We start from the raw sequence: 15,501 nt of genomic DNA, 5'->3' as shown, positions 1-15,501 counted from the left end.
TGAATAGAATAGCCTCTATTTCCCTTTGATGGGGACCACAGTATGTTCCAGCAACAAGTGGAACATAAATAGGAGCATTCAGGCTCTGACAAGGGTAAGAAATCGCTCTTGTCCCAATAACTGCGACTGATACATAATCAACCAAATCGGACCACAGATTGCAGTTTAATTATCTTTATTGTCTTGCCATGTCATCGCTGTTGAGAGTCCCCTGTCTCTTCCAGTCAGCTGCTTGTGGTTAGCAATTAGCCAGCACGCTCTGTGGCTCCCACCCCACACACAAACACACACACACAAACACACACATAGTGGGTGTGCTAATACTTTATTCAGGCCCTGTGGCCGTGCTGAAATAAGCTGATTTCTCCTCTGCTTCTCCTGCATGTAAGCTGCATTTAGAATAATTAGAGGATGCTAAGCTTTGTAATACCTCTGCAGTGTTTTGTCAGAGGTCAACACGGAAAGTAAAGTCAATGTATTGTGTTCACCAAAGAGGAGAACGTCACTCTATGAATGTCAAAAGTAAAAGTTTTTGTGTCCCTTTAACTTACTTTGTCAAGTTTTATTTTGATGAACGCAGCTTTAACATCCCGTTGAGTATCGTATATATTCAAAGAGGATGTAACAAGAGCGCAAACTGAGCATTGAACTTATATATTTTCTGAGAAGCAACCTGAAGGATGTTCACCTTATAGAGCAAGGATGACTCCAAACATACAGCCAATGCTAAAGTTATTATAAGCACGTGTCCAAGTGGTCTAGTCAAAGTACAGATTGTTGGTCTGACAGATAATAATCCAATGATATACATTTAATGTTTGAGGTTCTAAAGTGATTAAATAACAGAGCTGTTACTTTTTTAAGGTACTCTTTAGTTTAATTTATGTTCCCTCTATACCCTTGATGTCCAAAGTGCAGCTTGGGGCCATTTATTGCTCAGAATGATTTTTCGACGCCCTTCACCAGATTTCATGAATACAGTAAATATGTTTAGTCATCCCAGGCAGCTGAGGCAGATACATGTCTACGAAATGTTAAGTTATAAATTTGGCCTACATGAGACCTTTAAAAAAGTGAATGCAAGGCTTAAAAGGATCCCGGTTTTTCAATTTAAGTTTAATTAAATGATAAAAAGAATCTAAATCATCCTGTAGCAGACTCGGAGCTACCAAATTATTAATCTTGGCTAAATAAAGCAAAAGCGGGATGTTTTCATATCCTCTTTTTGCTTGTTACAATACAAACACGAAAAAAACAATAAGCCTGAAGCCATTCGACTTTTGTTTTGTTTTGCTTCATTAACAGCAAGACTCTCTCTGTTTTGGATCTACCAGGACTTAGTCAACGTTCAGACTGCACTGCAGAAACAGCTAGTTTACATGTAAAGTCAATGGTTGACTCACATCAAGGTGCAGAAAAAGCTGCATTTTGAGAAGCAGGAGCAGCGCGTCTGAGCAGCAGGAGCAGTACCTCATGTGCTTCTGAGCATCTGACGCGTGGGATTTGCTTCAGAAGGAGCAGCTGCTGGAGTCAGAAAATTTAGATTTCTGCTGCATCAACCAATCAGAGAAGCTAATCTGGGAGCCGGCAGGAAGACAGACACAGTACTGCTGATGCAGATCGCTATGATCACTCCTATAAAACAGTTAATTAACGCCTAAAATAATTTAAAATGTCAAAACCTGCCAGCAAAATATGTCCACATTATTTTGGGGCCTGTTGTTTTGATCACGTACATGAAAAACACCTTCTATCCACTGTAAACGGTAGCGGAAAACAGCAGAGAGGCTAATATTTGAAGGCAGGATCGTAATCTTCATGAACTGACTGCACAGATGAAGTTTTCAGGTGAACTTTCTCACAGAAAAACATTAAAACTACTTATTACCCACTGATCACAGCAAATATAGCTGCCATTGTTACAGCCAAAGAAAGAATAGGGTAGCTCCGCCCAACTGGCATCAGACAAACTTTTCGACAACTCAGCTAGAGCAGCAGAGATGCTTCAGCTGCGTGTCAGAACAAAACTTGTACAAGCATCAAAAATGAAGCAGCACGCGTGTATTTGTTGCTTCTGATGCGTGCGGCCTGAACGTAGCACAACTGTATTTCTCTGTTTTCTATAGAAATCAAAACCGCTGCACTTTTTTCTATTAAATATTACAAGTTAGGTTTACTGTTGAGCGGGTAAAACTGAAAATAATAAATATATATTTTTTACAATTTTATTAAACGTAACGAGTCTTAACGTTAACTGTTTTCTTCATTCTTTCCAGGAGCGGGAGCTTTGCAGGAAGAGAAAAGAATGTGAAAACCTTGAGCATGAAGTAAAGAAGCGACAGAAGAGATGTCTGGATTTAGTAAGAGAAAGTTGAACCTTTGTTTCCTCCTCTTGTCACCTGGTGTTAATGTTGCATTGGAAGGAACAGTGAGTCTGAAAGCTGGGCTTGTTTTTCTAACAGGAGAGCCAGCTTGAGGATGAGCGAGGCAAACATGAGCAACTAAAGGAGGAGGCAGAACTCCTCAGGAGGAAGGCGCAGCTGCTCGACCAGGTCTGTGTCTCTCAACTCTTTTTGGCTACTAACGGTTTCATTGGGAACCGGCCGGTTGACGTGTTTCTGTCTCTCAGGATCGGGCTGAGAATGAGGAGCTGAGGGAAGATCTCTCTGAAGTGACCGCTCAACACAATTCAGTTCTCGAAGAGAACCAGAAACTCCGTGCCAAACTGGAGAACCTAGAGCAGGTCCTAAAGGTATTTCATTACACATGCCAAACTTCGCTTCAAAACCAATTATATTTCTCATTTATTCAAACATTCTTTTATTTTATTTTGGGGTTGGGTTTGTGTCTTGTCATGTTTTTTTTCCATGACAGCATATGCGAGAGGTCGCCGAGCGAAGGCAGCAGCTGGAGTTGGAGCATGAGCAGGCACTGGCTATCCTTAAGTTCAAGCAGGATGAGATCAAAAGGTTGCAGCGGGTGAGAACCTCAGGAACAAAAGTTTGTCTCCATAGCAGCATAATTAACAGGCCCTCATTGTGTTCTGGTACAACGGGCTGTTTTGACCAGCAGGAGGCAACCTTAGGGCACAATAAAAGTTTTTCATCAGCGTAGCTCTCTGTGCTGCAAATTGCCCTACTAACTATTGACCAACATTTATGTCTTTTTACTTATTAGGCTCAGTTATTTGCCAAGAGGGAACATGAAGGAGTGGTTCAGATGCTGGAGGTGAGTTTCCTGCACTCGTTATGAACCCAAATAAACATTTTAAATATCATGCAGCACTTCTACTCTCACTAAAAACCCCTGAGGTGCTTATAAGAGGTGAACTGTAACAGAATGTGCAGGAAAAATTATATTAAAGAGACGTTCCTACAGTTTTATAAGAGACCTCCCTGTTGTTTTTTTTTTTATCTAAACCCTCCACTTAGATGCAATAAAGTCTGATATATAAATGATTAAATAAGAGCTGGCTCATATTAAGCAAAAAGAACAGGTTTTTGCTTTAAAAACATTTCAGAGAAGCTGCTGCTTTTGATGTCGAAAGAGGAGAACGGTTTGAACAGTTGTTTTCTCTGTTGCTTGTTGACTTTCATGCTGCCTCTGGGCTCCAAAATAAGAATAACCCAAACCAGACAGCAGCAGTTTAACACCCCGTCTGATTGGCTAGTGGTTTTAAATTTGAAGCAAGAAAAAAAAATCCTTTTGAGAGCTTTTTGTTCTCTTTGCTTCGTCATGTGACACTTGATGCTAAGTTGTCGTCAGCATCAAGCTTCAGTACATGCGGTGCATTTTGTTTAGAGATTCCTTTTTTTGTTTCCCTAAAGAAGTATGTGTTTTATTTTAGGCATTGACTGAGCTCGTGCTGCGGAGGGAGCTGGTAGAGTATATTTGCTCCTGTTTTTTTTTTTTTTGTTAAACGGCTCACTTCCTCCTTCCTGGCTCCTCTCGATTTCTGTCTCTTTATTTCAAACTCAAAGCATCACAGGAGAAAGTCTCCGTCCTGCAGAGAGCGTAGACTCGATGCGCAGGCCTTTCCCCCCAGTCTGCTGGAAAAAACATGTTTTCAAGAAGATTAGCAAGAACATTTGCTTTTATTAGAAAGGCAGATGTTGGCTCCTGAGGGCCGAGAGACATTCTAGTGATTCTGGCTGCTGACCTGGACTCAAACTTCTGCTTCTTCTGCCTGACTAAAATACATTTTTATCCTTCCAGAATCCTTTTTTTTTATTTGTCTGACGCACGTGTTTGTTTTTTATGAACCTCTGGTTTGTCCTTTGCTTTCTTGCTGCTAACCAGAGCACACTGGACTGCATGCAGGTACTTTCTGCCCTCCTTGGATCAATCGTTTCCCTTCCTTAACCTCCATGTGGCTCATTGAATTAAAAAAACCTAGCTGGGCTGCTTTAGTTTAATCCCCTCACCACGATACACATGGACCTCGTAGTTTCTAGTGCTTCTAGCGACTTGATTTGCAGTGTCTGCTTACTAAAGCCTTGTTTAAATCAGGCCAATCACCCCAGGCCAGAAACAGATCTGTGACACAGTTTGAACTGAGAACATTTCACCACATTTATCATATTTGCTCATCTTGCTCCATGTAGGCAACAAAACAGATTATTGTTTCTCACAGGTTGTGTTTTTCCCTCAAGCTTTAGAAGGTGTTTCTGGCAGTCCTGTAGCTAAACCACTGTGTAGGTGAGAGATGACAGGAAATGTTGTTCAGACAGTTTCAGCCTGCAGCTTTTGTCAGACCAGTCTGTTTAAAAACTCCCACCACAACCGGAAGTTAAATCAGCCACTTATAGAAACTGGAGTTGAGCTGTGTATCCCCCTCAACACCCCCATCCCCTACAAAGCTATAGCAAACAACCTCCCTGCTCACTGATTTTATGTGGGTTGAAGAAAAAAGCAATGAGTTAAATGTTGATCTTTTAAAGGTTTCCTGACTGAATTTCCCCTTTTCTACCATATCTCTCTCACTCCTCCTATTGCCCTCTACTACTTCTACTTCCCAACGATTCTAAAGGTGTTTCTCACCTGTGTTTGTGTCTGTTCTGCAGAAACCTTCTTTATTTCTTAGCTTATCTGCTGACCAGAACTGTCCGGTTTGAATAAACTGAGTAAAATTCACCTAAAAAAAGTGGACATTGAAAAAACTAAAGGTTTCTGCAGAGCACTGATATTCACAGGACCTTCATAAAGTGTTCATACTATAGCTTTTTAAAAATGATTATTTTTCCTGTTAAAATCATAAACTTCCTTGTATTTTATCCGATACGTCTGTTTGATATATCAACACAAAGTAGACAATAATCATAAAGTGAAAGAAAATGATCCATGTTTTAATTTACCTAAAAATTATTTGCCATCTTTGTCGGTTCCTACCCCTTTAGTTTGATGCCCCTTAATAAAATAGCTTTAAAAGAGCTGCAGAGGTTAACGGCTCAGATTGGAACGGGTCAGAGATCCGTTTAGGCCACATTTCAGTAAAAAAAAAATATACCAAAAGTGAAAACTATGGTGGTAGCAGCATCATGCTATGGGGTAGTGCTTTATGAGTAGAGTTTAGTTTAGATTTGAAGATGGATGGATAAACAGATTCCAGCAGGATAACTGTGCGTACAGCAGGAACGTGGCCTAGTCAAAGCCCAAAACTAATCCTAGAGTCTAGGCCGTTCTAAATGACCCAGAAAAAAAAAAAAAAAAAACAGGCATTAGTTTTTTTTTTTTTTGTATAGGAGACATTCGGAAGTAGCCTAGTAAGCTATCCCCACCCGCCAGCGGCCAAAATAATTTTTGCCTGCGTTTGGTCTAGCCTCGATCAATGATCCAGGCCCTAGAACTAGTGGGCCAATCACAACGCAGAGATGTGTTTTTAATTTCTGGATGCAAAGAGGGCGGGTTTTAGAGGGCATGACGACAAAGCTGCGCGACACTGGAGAAAGCACAACAAGGAAGATGGTAACAACTATTGAACAGCTCTCGTTTGACTCAGCTTTGGAATCAGTTTTGGAAGGGTTAGACCTGGGGTTTTTGTTAAAATGTGAGCAGGAAGAGGCTCTACACTATTTCATTTTTAAGGACGTCTTTGCCGTTTTACCGACAGGCTGTTTGACCAGCTTTCTGTCGCGCTTACTACGTCACATTCAGTTGCGCTCATTGTTCAGAGCGTTTGCCAATAGGAACAGACATGGTTTGAAAAACATCGGGTTGTTCTCATCAACAATCTTCCACTGTCTGATTCATCAGGGCCAGACTAAAATACACATTTAATCTCACATTTAGTTTGGCTTATCAAGGCTAAATCTGCAGGTCTACATCACACAGCCTTAAGGCCCTGATGTAAAAGTTCAGCGATATAAATTGGTGTCTGTCCGTGCAATGCTCGCCAAATCAAAACCAAAATCTTAAAATGGATTCTATGACAATCTGGAAGCCAGGCAAGTCGCATTTAAATTGGAGCTACATGAAGATCCGGTCAGGAGCCCAGCAGCAGTGTTCTTCAGAGACCTCTGCCAGTCCAGGAAGGTTTTAGTCAAACATATAAAGTGCTTTACAAAAATAAAGATGTGATGAAAATAAAGCTTGGATTAAGATTTCTGTTTTTGGATGAGAGGCTGTAACTGAAATAGGAGGAGATTTTAAAGCTGAATCCAGACACTCTCCATATTTCTTTAGGGGTTTTTGTTTTTCCTCCCCAAAAAATACAAATTAAGCCTTGTATCATTTAGCTTTCATTTTACAGTTGTGCTTTACTTTGTGTTGGTCTGTTAAACAGAGAATAAAATACAGTCAGTTTTGCTGTTGGAAGTGACAGAAAGTGTTAAAGAACAAGAGATATGCAGAGTAACAAAATGTGATGTATGCAGAGTTGTACTTTCAGTCACTTTTGTAGTGTTGGATCCTTAAAACAACAGATTTAAATTGATGTTCCCTTTTGTTTTATTTACTATCATGACATGAAGGCCCCACCTAATGATGCTGAAACATTTGCGTTCACTCCCTGTTCACGCCTTTTCCTTAAATGTCTCCATGTTGCATGAAGTCAAAGGTACGAGAGCTGGAGGAGAAATGTCGCAGTCAGAGTGAGCAGTTTGGCCTGCTGTCCCAGGAGCTGGAGAAGTTCCGACTGCAGGCCTCCAAAGTGGACCTGGCCAGTTCTACGCTCCTCAACAACCCGGGCCTCTCAGTTCTGACCAACGGAGTGGGCCTGACTACTGAACGAGGTGAGGAGCTGGCTTTGCGCGGTTTTAATCATTATTGATAACTGATTTGTTTGTTTAATATTTCAAAAGAATTTATACCGATTCACCTCCTCGAGGTCTTTGATACGACCTTTGCAAGCCGCAATGTATTTTTGGGGGATTTTATCTGATAGACCAAATCAATGTATAGTATTATTTTAAAGTGTCAGAAAAATATTTTACAAATAAGAATCTGCTGCTATTTTTAGGCCCATTTAAGCCAACACCTCTATGAACCATGTTGCACTAGCTTATGAAATTAGTTGAAGTAGCTTTGCAGAAGCTTTAGGTTGGCTCAGACCTACTAACAGCTTTCCCGCCTCTAACTGGGCATCATCCTGGATCTCTTTCTATCTCAGAAGTTCCAACTAAACTCTCTATCCCTGCTGAACGAAATCAACCCCTCAACATCATGATGCCACCTCCATACCTCGTCATAGAAATAAAGATGTGAAGTGCTAATTGTTTTATCATGCATTACGTTGAATTTTGCATTGAGAAGCATATAGTTGTCCTGCTCACAACGTCTCCCTCCTTTACTGTGGATCTCTGCACCTGCTCCAGAGTTCAGGCAGTCAGTTGACAGTTATGTGATGTTGGAGTTATTGTGATCTAACCAAGCTGTGCTTCAAACCTTTTCCACTACTTTCCTCTGATCTTTTCACAGCAATCCTCTGTCTACATGATTAGTTCTCTTGTGAATGCTAAGCGGGATTCATAGAGAGACTGAATTATTCACTGATTAACAGAGCATGAGGATAGTTAGTTGCTCAGGGTTTTATTTAGGGCTAAAACAGATATGTATGAACCAGATGTTTTTATTAGTAGAAGTATTAAAAATGCTCTGCATCATTTAGCAGCCACCTTATGCCAAGATACTACTCTGTTGCATTATATAGACTATAGTTTGTTTCTGAAAATGCATGAAATGGTGTGAAGACCTTTACAAAACATTCTTCTGGAAGTTTCTTAATGCCCTGAGGTTTAAATCAATGTAAAAGCAGTTATTTTGTGATTTGTATACTTTAAGTTTCATTTTTTATTCCGTTTATTTCTATAGCGCCAATTCACAACACATGTAATCTTAAGGCACTTTACAATTCAACTAGATCATCCAGTCAAATTGGTTCAAAGTTTACTATCCAAGGAAAACCAGTTAATTGCATTGACTCGAAAGCAATCCCTTACACCAAGCATGCTTGTTGCGACAGTGGAGAGAAAAAGCTCCCTTTGAACAGGAGAAAACCTCCAGGCTCAGTGTCTTTCCTGTTTCCTATTGTTTAGAAACAGTTTACAACACAGACACCTATCTTAAGAGTAAAGATATGAAGAAGTCTAAAGGCTAAACCTCAAACTAAATAAAGGGTTTGTTAAAAAAAAAGAACTGCAAGAGAAATAAAAAAAACTATTAAACTGTAGTAAAGATTAGAGCTGAAAATTTTTTGATTAAACACGATTAATTGATTATGAAAAACATTTTCAACTAATTTAGTAGTTGAATAATAGTTAATCGAAGTATACAGTCATAAACCTAGCTAAAGAACTATATACTAGGAGCAGGGATTACGCCAAAACCATAGAAAAAATGAAAATTAGAACCTCTTGTTATTTTTATTTATTTCTATTTTTTTTTACTCTTGTTGTATTTTAAGGGTAAAGACTCATTCAAATGCTTCCTGAGGTTTTTGGATATTTTTATTTTATTTTTCATTTACGTTTTTTTTTTTTGCATCTAAAGGGATGTTTGTAAAAAAGTTTTTCTAACATGAATTCCAGCCTGAAATCAGCAGATCTCCTGAGGAGCTGTCTGTCTCTTTCTGCTGCGCTCTCTGTGTTTTAGACGGCTCTGGTGTCACACTGGACATGGTGTCTCTGGGGGAAATAGCCTTCTGGAGTCTCGAGGGAGGTGACCCTCTCTCCTGCCCGGAGGGTGACGACCCCCTCGGTACGCCCTCCGTCTCTCTGGATCATGCTCTGTGTTGACCACTGTCACCTAAACCCGGCATGCTCTGATCTGTCATCTCACCCTGCATCGCCATGGTTACCACTCAGATATACCCGGGCTTGTACTTGTTTCTCATCATCACATGGCGGCCAGAATCGCTGCCCGATCTTTAAAACGTCTGAGCCTAGAGGCGGTTAAGCCCCTTAACGCTGCTGGTGTGATACATGGCGACATGAGGTAGCATGACCTACGACCTCAGACAGATGGACACGGGATCTTTTTTTTTTTTTTTCTCACCCTCCACCGTATTAATCAGCCATCTTTGAGCTGCCTGCATGCCATCCAGACAGGTCAGAGACAACCGGGTTCACCAAGTGTTCTCTCCCTCTCTTAGATGTGGCTGCTGCTTTACGCCGGGGGTCCACGCCGCACGCTGCTGGACTCTCTAGGGTGGAGCGCTCACCTGTCACCAAGCACCGAGAGCTGCCCAGCATCAGCGTCAGCAAGTCAGGCTCTTCTTCCAAGTCGGAAGCCGCGCACCTCACCCCCAAATCTGACACCCACCTCAGCCCGCACAAATCAAGCCCAACACACGAGGTACCTTTTAACTCCTCATGATGTGTGAAACTAAAAGACCAGAAAAGATATTTGATGACAAATACAACTGGTTCAGATTATTAGATGGGTTTAAGCTATGACTGTTTATTCCACCTGTGCAACAACCTGGAGGGAATGAAACTCTGCCATGTAAATTTACCCTCTGGCAAGGCACCTAACTGCATGTTGCTGCTCTATAACGGTCACACCATGTGCATTTTCAAAATGGCACCTCAACTTAGACCCCTGTGCTTTTCAAAGTCAAACGCTCTGGAAGCTGAATGCTCAATGCTCCGGTTCTTTATGTTCTTTGTTCTTTTCTTTACAATCAAGAGATCATCTTTGCTTTATTGGCATTGATGAGTTGAAAAAAATGACTTATTAGGATTGTGATCCTACTAAACTTTTGTGTCTGTGGCAGTCCCCTCTGCATAGCAGTGGCCCACAGTGCTGGGAGTGAAAGCCGTTCCGGCTGTTGGGGATTTCCTGCTACTCTTTTTAGCAGCTGAAACTGAATATTAAGCGTTTCTCAGGTTTGTGGTGAAAACTGCAAGAACTAAAATTTATTCTTTTTCACAGGCAGGTTTGGGCATTTTTAGTAAATGTAGGTAATTTTAAACTGTTTCGTTACAATTCAGTAGTAAGATATTCTACTGGTTTCTCTTCCCTCTAGCTCTTTAAAGAGTATGCATGCTCCTCCATTTCATTAGAAAACAGCTACTAGAACGGTCCACTGTCTATTCTGACAGCACGTCTTTTATATACAGTTAAAGCGCTGAAGCCTAGCAAGTTTGTCCTCTTTCAGCTACTGTAATCAACTAATATGATGTAACATGCCGTGTTTAATTGGATGTGCTGCCACTTATATATATCTATATTTAATTACTCATTCGAAACTTCTATTAGTCTCTTGCAGAATATGAATTTATGAAACCAATACTTCATTTTTGCAGATAAAAAGTCAGACACTACCGCCTTAAATACACTGTAAAATGCACAACTTAAAACTCTTTTTGAATTAGAAATTAGAAAGCTAAATGAAATGGACCTGTAACATTTGCTTTCATTCGAATATATTTATATCAAGGCTGCAGATCTTCCTCTGTCTTTATTTCTGCACAGTCATGTTGTTTTCCATGGATTTATTGGATTAGAAAAAAAACTCCTTAAACCTGCCTATCATTGGATACAAGCACTGAACCCTGGCTTCTTCTGCACACAAACATAAGATGAATATTTAGGGTCTGCAGCCTGAATGCGGATCTAAGGAGTCTGCCTCTGTTCCTGCATGTCGTTGGTCCGTTTATCTACTCACCCTTCAGCCCCCAAAGCTCATATTTAGTGAGATAATCCACTCTGCACTGTGGATTATGAAGGTTATATAGTAGTAGCTGGGAATGATTATCTCCCCAGAGAACTATGAATACAGCTTCTCTTATTATGTTTATTTATATTGAGACATCAGTTTGATTAGTGACTGATTTAAGATGGGAGTATTTGTTCATCCTAGAGCTTTAACTCATTTCTTCAACTTTATTTTGAACCAAAGTTTATATTTTCTCCACTTTAATGTCAAAGACAATTTGCTGTAGTTTTTTATACTTGTAAAAATACATTTTATAAATGTTAATATGCTAAATCAGGTCTAAAGGGTTTATATTAGGGCGTATTCACTATCTACATACTCTCCCTAAATCAGGTTTTTATAAACAAAATAAGCTATCACAGCTTTATATTCCGCACTCACCAGGTGAATGTGAACCCATTAAAGCTCTGGGTAAACGCATAGAAGAAATCTCTGCGTGGATGTGCCAATTTTTTCTTCTGATAAATAAAAAGAAAACTGAAGTAATAGTTTTGGACTAAATGCAGAGTTTATAAGTTAGCACAAAGCTTCAGTTAATGCAGCAAGAAACCACCTATCAGGCTCTAAATATGGGTGTAGTTATGGACTCAGACCTGAATATTCGGAGGCTCATAAAGACAGGAACAAAGTCAGCCTTCAATCACCGGAAGAACTTCTCCTAGGTTAAAGGACTGATGTCTAAGCAGGACTGATTCATACCTTAATCTATAGTAGTGGTGTTTTCCCAGGTCGGTTTAAAAAGTGGATCAAACAGCTGCAGCTGATCCAGAATGATGCTGCTATCATCCTCACTAAAACCGAGGAAGGTGACCACATCAGCCCAGTTCTAAACTCCTTGCATTGACTCCCCGTTTCTTATAGAATAGACTTTAAAACACTTCTTTTAGTCTGTAAATCACTGAATGGCTTAGCTCCAAAATAAATACTGACTTGTTGTCAGTAGATCAACCATCCAGAACCAAGCCAAACATGCAGAAGCAGCTTTAGTTCTTATGCTACACTAATCTGGAATAAACAGAAAACTGTAAAAGTGCTCAAACCGTCACCTGCATAAAAAAAGACTACAGGGACATTTAGTGAGTTTTTACTGAAAAAATTCACTTAAAATAGCCTTTTTATTTTGAAGCCTTATGACTAAAACATTGTTTGATGAGCAGACTGACACCTCAGTAGTTTAGGGCAGATGCATCTATAAGCCTGTGGCTTATTTTCCATGAATGATTCGGGTTACAAGTTCTCGTGCTGTTTCGGCAGATGTGGTGTCATGGGCTTCCATCATCCATCAATGGAATTTAATGAGCTATGTAAAAATTATTAATTCAATTTTTGTCCAACTTCTTTTTTTAATATGTATATATATTATCATCTTATTTTACATTTTAAATCTCTTTATTTATATGTTACAAACTAAAGCCCTGTTTCTTCTAACGTCCAGCACTTAGACTTGTCTTTTCATGCAAATGTGACATATTAAGAAAATTGCCTTCGCTTTACTCTGCAAAAGGTAAATTAAAAATAAGAAAATCCTAAAGTCTATTTGATTTGATATAAGTACGGTAGTATTATATTCCAATGAAATACAATTTTTGCTTTTAAAATGAGATAAAAAATCCATTATTGTATCTAAGTGCAGTGCACATAATTGTATTATTCTAAGGGCCAAAATACTTATCCAATTACCCACTGAAATGAAGTGTAAATACACTTCAGTTAAGAAATTTGTATTCTTTTTTTTGATAACGTTTTGCAGTGTAAGTATAAATAATAGTGGTATAGGCCGAGTCTGTTCAGGCTTTAATTAGTCCTGAAAAGATTAATTTGTTAACCTCGAAAATAAACTCATTTTATGTTTTCGTCCTGTTTATCGTCATTGCTTCACATCCTGTAACTCACTCTGCACAATATCACATACAGTCAACGGCGGTGGTTTCCTTTGCAGGCACCTCTAAACCACCATGCTGTTTTTTTGCCACACTTTATCTAGATAACCTGTATATATGTACACCTGAATATGCAGATGTCTTATAGGAAATGGAGTGGTGTGATTCAGCAGAGTAACAGTTTTATCTCTACCTGGCGGCTAGTATATATCATTGTCCTTTTCAAAAATAACCAGCTCTACTGAACTTGCTAAATGTTCCAAGCTTTGTTAATTTTTATTGATTTTAATGCAAACAATGTGTGCATCTTGCACATACATGCTGCAATGCAAAATAAGTAATAAATGTATAAATGATTCCTGCTGATATCATATTGGGTCAGTATCAATATGAGGTCAGTAATCAAAGCTTTAGAAAATAAAAAGTTGTGCCGGTACAATACCCTTACCCTGTTAAGTCCTGAAGGTTTAGATTTTCAAAATACTTAACAACATAAAACAAACTGAAAAATATATATATGTCTCTGTTTATCTGGTCTTTATGCAAACTTTATGATAAAACGAGGTAATTCTTAATTTTTCTAAGCATGGCAGGGTTTTTTTTCTCCATTATTTATGTCACATTTTTTATGTAATTAACTGTCCCTGTTTCTCCTTGCATCACCTCAACCCCCTAGCCACCTTACAGGAATCTTCACCTATGGATTATATCACAATGTTTCCATAATCTGCTAAGACTTGTGCAAAAACAATGACCGCCTTCTCCCTATCAGGCTTAATGTAAACACGCTAGTGATCCTTCAGTGAAAAGTGCATGAAAGTGATTTACTTCATATGCCAGAACTGACACTTGTGAAGCATTCAATATTCTACCTATTTTAGGTTTTTCAACCCTCAACCTAATGTCTACAAGCTGTTAAATATCGACCTGTAACTTCTTCCAATCCTGTAGAAATGACAGAAAACCAAATCCTGTACTTCAGAACCATCGGATTGAAATGCATGTTTCCCCTCAAGCTAGTTTCACAAATGGCTCTCTCTAGGAAATAAATATTCACACTGACAAGCTCAGAGCCAGTTTTCATGTCAAAGGAATAACATGAAGCACATCCAGTCAGTCACAGTAAAAGTTGAGCACATAGCTATGTATAGGAGAGAAAGAAGACTAAGCACTGAAAAGCAGGCCCAGCACCATCATCTACAACTGGTGGTGTTGATGGCAGCAGCTCGGTGGATATTTCTGTCAACGATGGTGTCAAAGACAAACAGGAACAAACCAGATGAAGCTACTATGATTAGAAAAAGCAGAGAGAGCATAAAATTAGAGGTTGAACTAACCAATACTGCAGAATGGGAGAATAGAGATAGAATGAAGCAGAATAATAAAAAGTGGTCCCTATGTCCTCCAGCAGTCTAAACATATAGCAGCATAACAATAAATATAGCTCAGGATAACCTGAGTCACTCCATCTATAAGCTTCATCATAAAGAAAAGTTTAACTCTAGTTTGGAAAGCAGACAGAATGTCTGCCTCACAGACTAAAACCGGTAGTTGGAGCTTGACAACTAAAGGATGTGCCTCCCTTTCTACTTTTAGAAATTCTAGGAACAACTAGAAAACCTGCATATTGAGATTGAAGAGCTCTGTTAGGACCATAAGGAATGATCAGATCTCTGATATAAGATAGAACCTGCCTCTGAAACTTTTCAACAAGTTACTTCTAATTTCGGAAAAATGAATTCTTGGGTGAATCCTCTAAACAGCAACAGCTTTTCACGATTTATACGGATAAGCAGATGAAGGGTGATGAGGAGGTTTACCTTTGGTGCTTCTTTGGAGGGGTGGAGGAATTCTCTCTCCATGGCCGCCATAGGCCTGCTAAGGTGGCTACATGCTACTGTGAGGTACTTTTGGTAGGGGTTTCTTCGCCACCTGCAGGACCACTTAAAGGTCATTAACCACCCCTCCACCTCCTGCTGGGGAGGACTTAGCAGTATGATAAGATGCTGGAAGGATGGCTTTTTTTTCCTTATTTGCTTTTTCTCATGTTAAAACTGATTTGTTGGATCCCTGCCACCTCAGGTGGACACTGCCAGTGAAGTGGAGGACCTGGACGTCGATGTGGCCCCGGCACCGTACACGGCCAGCCGGGGAGCGGCGAAGCTTCAGGTGTTTATTGCCAGATACAGGTAATTGTTGAATTAAACCCAGTTTATTTGAATATAAATAGCTTGAAGGGATTCATTTTGAGCACTGAGCTCTTTTCACCTGGAACAGTTATAATCCATATGATGGTCCAAACGACAACCCTGAGGTCGAGCTACCGCTGACTGCTGGGGAATACATCTATGTTTACGGAGACATGGATGATGACGGCTTCTATGAAGGTAACTATGATCTTTACCTGTTTCAGCCGCCTAATGTTCCTGCTATTTCTACTTGATGTTTAATATTTTGATGTGCCCA

General features: G+C 39.6%; 1 protein-coding gene across 3 annotated transcripts in view; it reads left to right on the top strand.

The window, feature by feature from the left end:
• LOC119785595 (RIMS-binding protein 2) overlaps positions 1–15,501 on the top strand; it is a 98,252-nt gene that overhangs the window by 54,373 nt on the left and 28,378 nt on the right. For 2 of the 3 annotated variants that reach the window (XM_038288322.1, XM_038288324.1), the window contains exons 1-9: positions 2,539–2,552; positions 2,630–2,752; positions 2,875–2,979; positions 3,178–3,228; positions 7,049–7,229; positions 9,088–9,192; positions 9,587–9,789; positions 15,118–15,224; positions 15,313–15,422. In XM_038288322.1, coding sequence (XP_038144250.1) covers positions 2,878–2,979; positions 3,178–3,228; positions 7,049–7,229; positions 9,088–9,192; positions 9,587–9,789; positions 15,118–15,224; positions 15,313–15,422 — 859 coding nt within the window. In that variant the 5' untranslated portion in view covers positions 2,539–2,552; positions 2,630–2,752; positions 2,875–2,877. Of the gene's footprint in view, positions 1–2,276; positions 2,361–2,462; positions 2,553–2,629; positions 2,753–2,874; positions 2,980–3,177; positions 3,229–3,847; positions 3,881–7,048; positions 7,230–9,087; positions 9,193–9,586; positions 9,790–15,117; positions 15,225–15,312; positions 15,423–15,501 lie in introns of those variants that run through there. The other variant, XM_038288323.1, reaches the window with a different exon arrangement.

The sequence above is a fragment of the Cyprinodon tularosa genome, unplaced genomic scaffold (genome assembly GCF_016077235.1).
Source record: "Cyprinodon tularosa strain WSP-4 unplaced genomic scaffold, ASM1607723v1 ctg251, whole genome shotgun sequence".
NCBI classification, from domain to species: domain Eukaryota; kingdom Metazoa; phylum Chordata; class Actinopteri; order Cyprinodontiformes; family Cyprinodontidae; genus Cyprinodon; species Cyprinodon tularosa.
The sequence above is the reverse complement of the archived record's forward strand: the minus strand, read 5'-3'. Positions and strand labels throughout refer to the sequence as shown.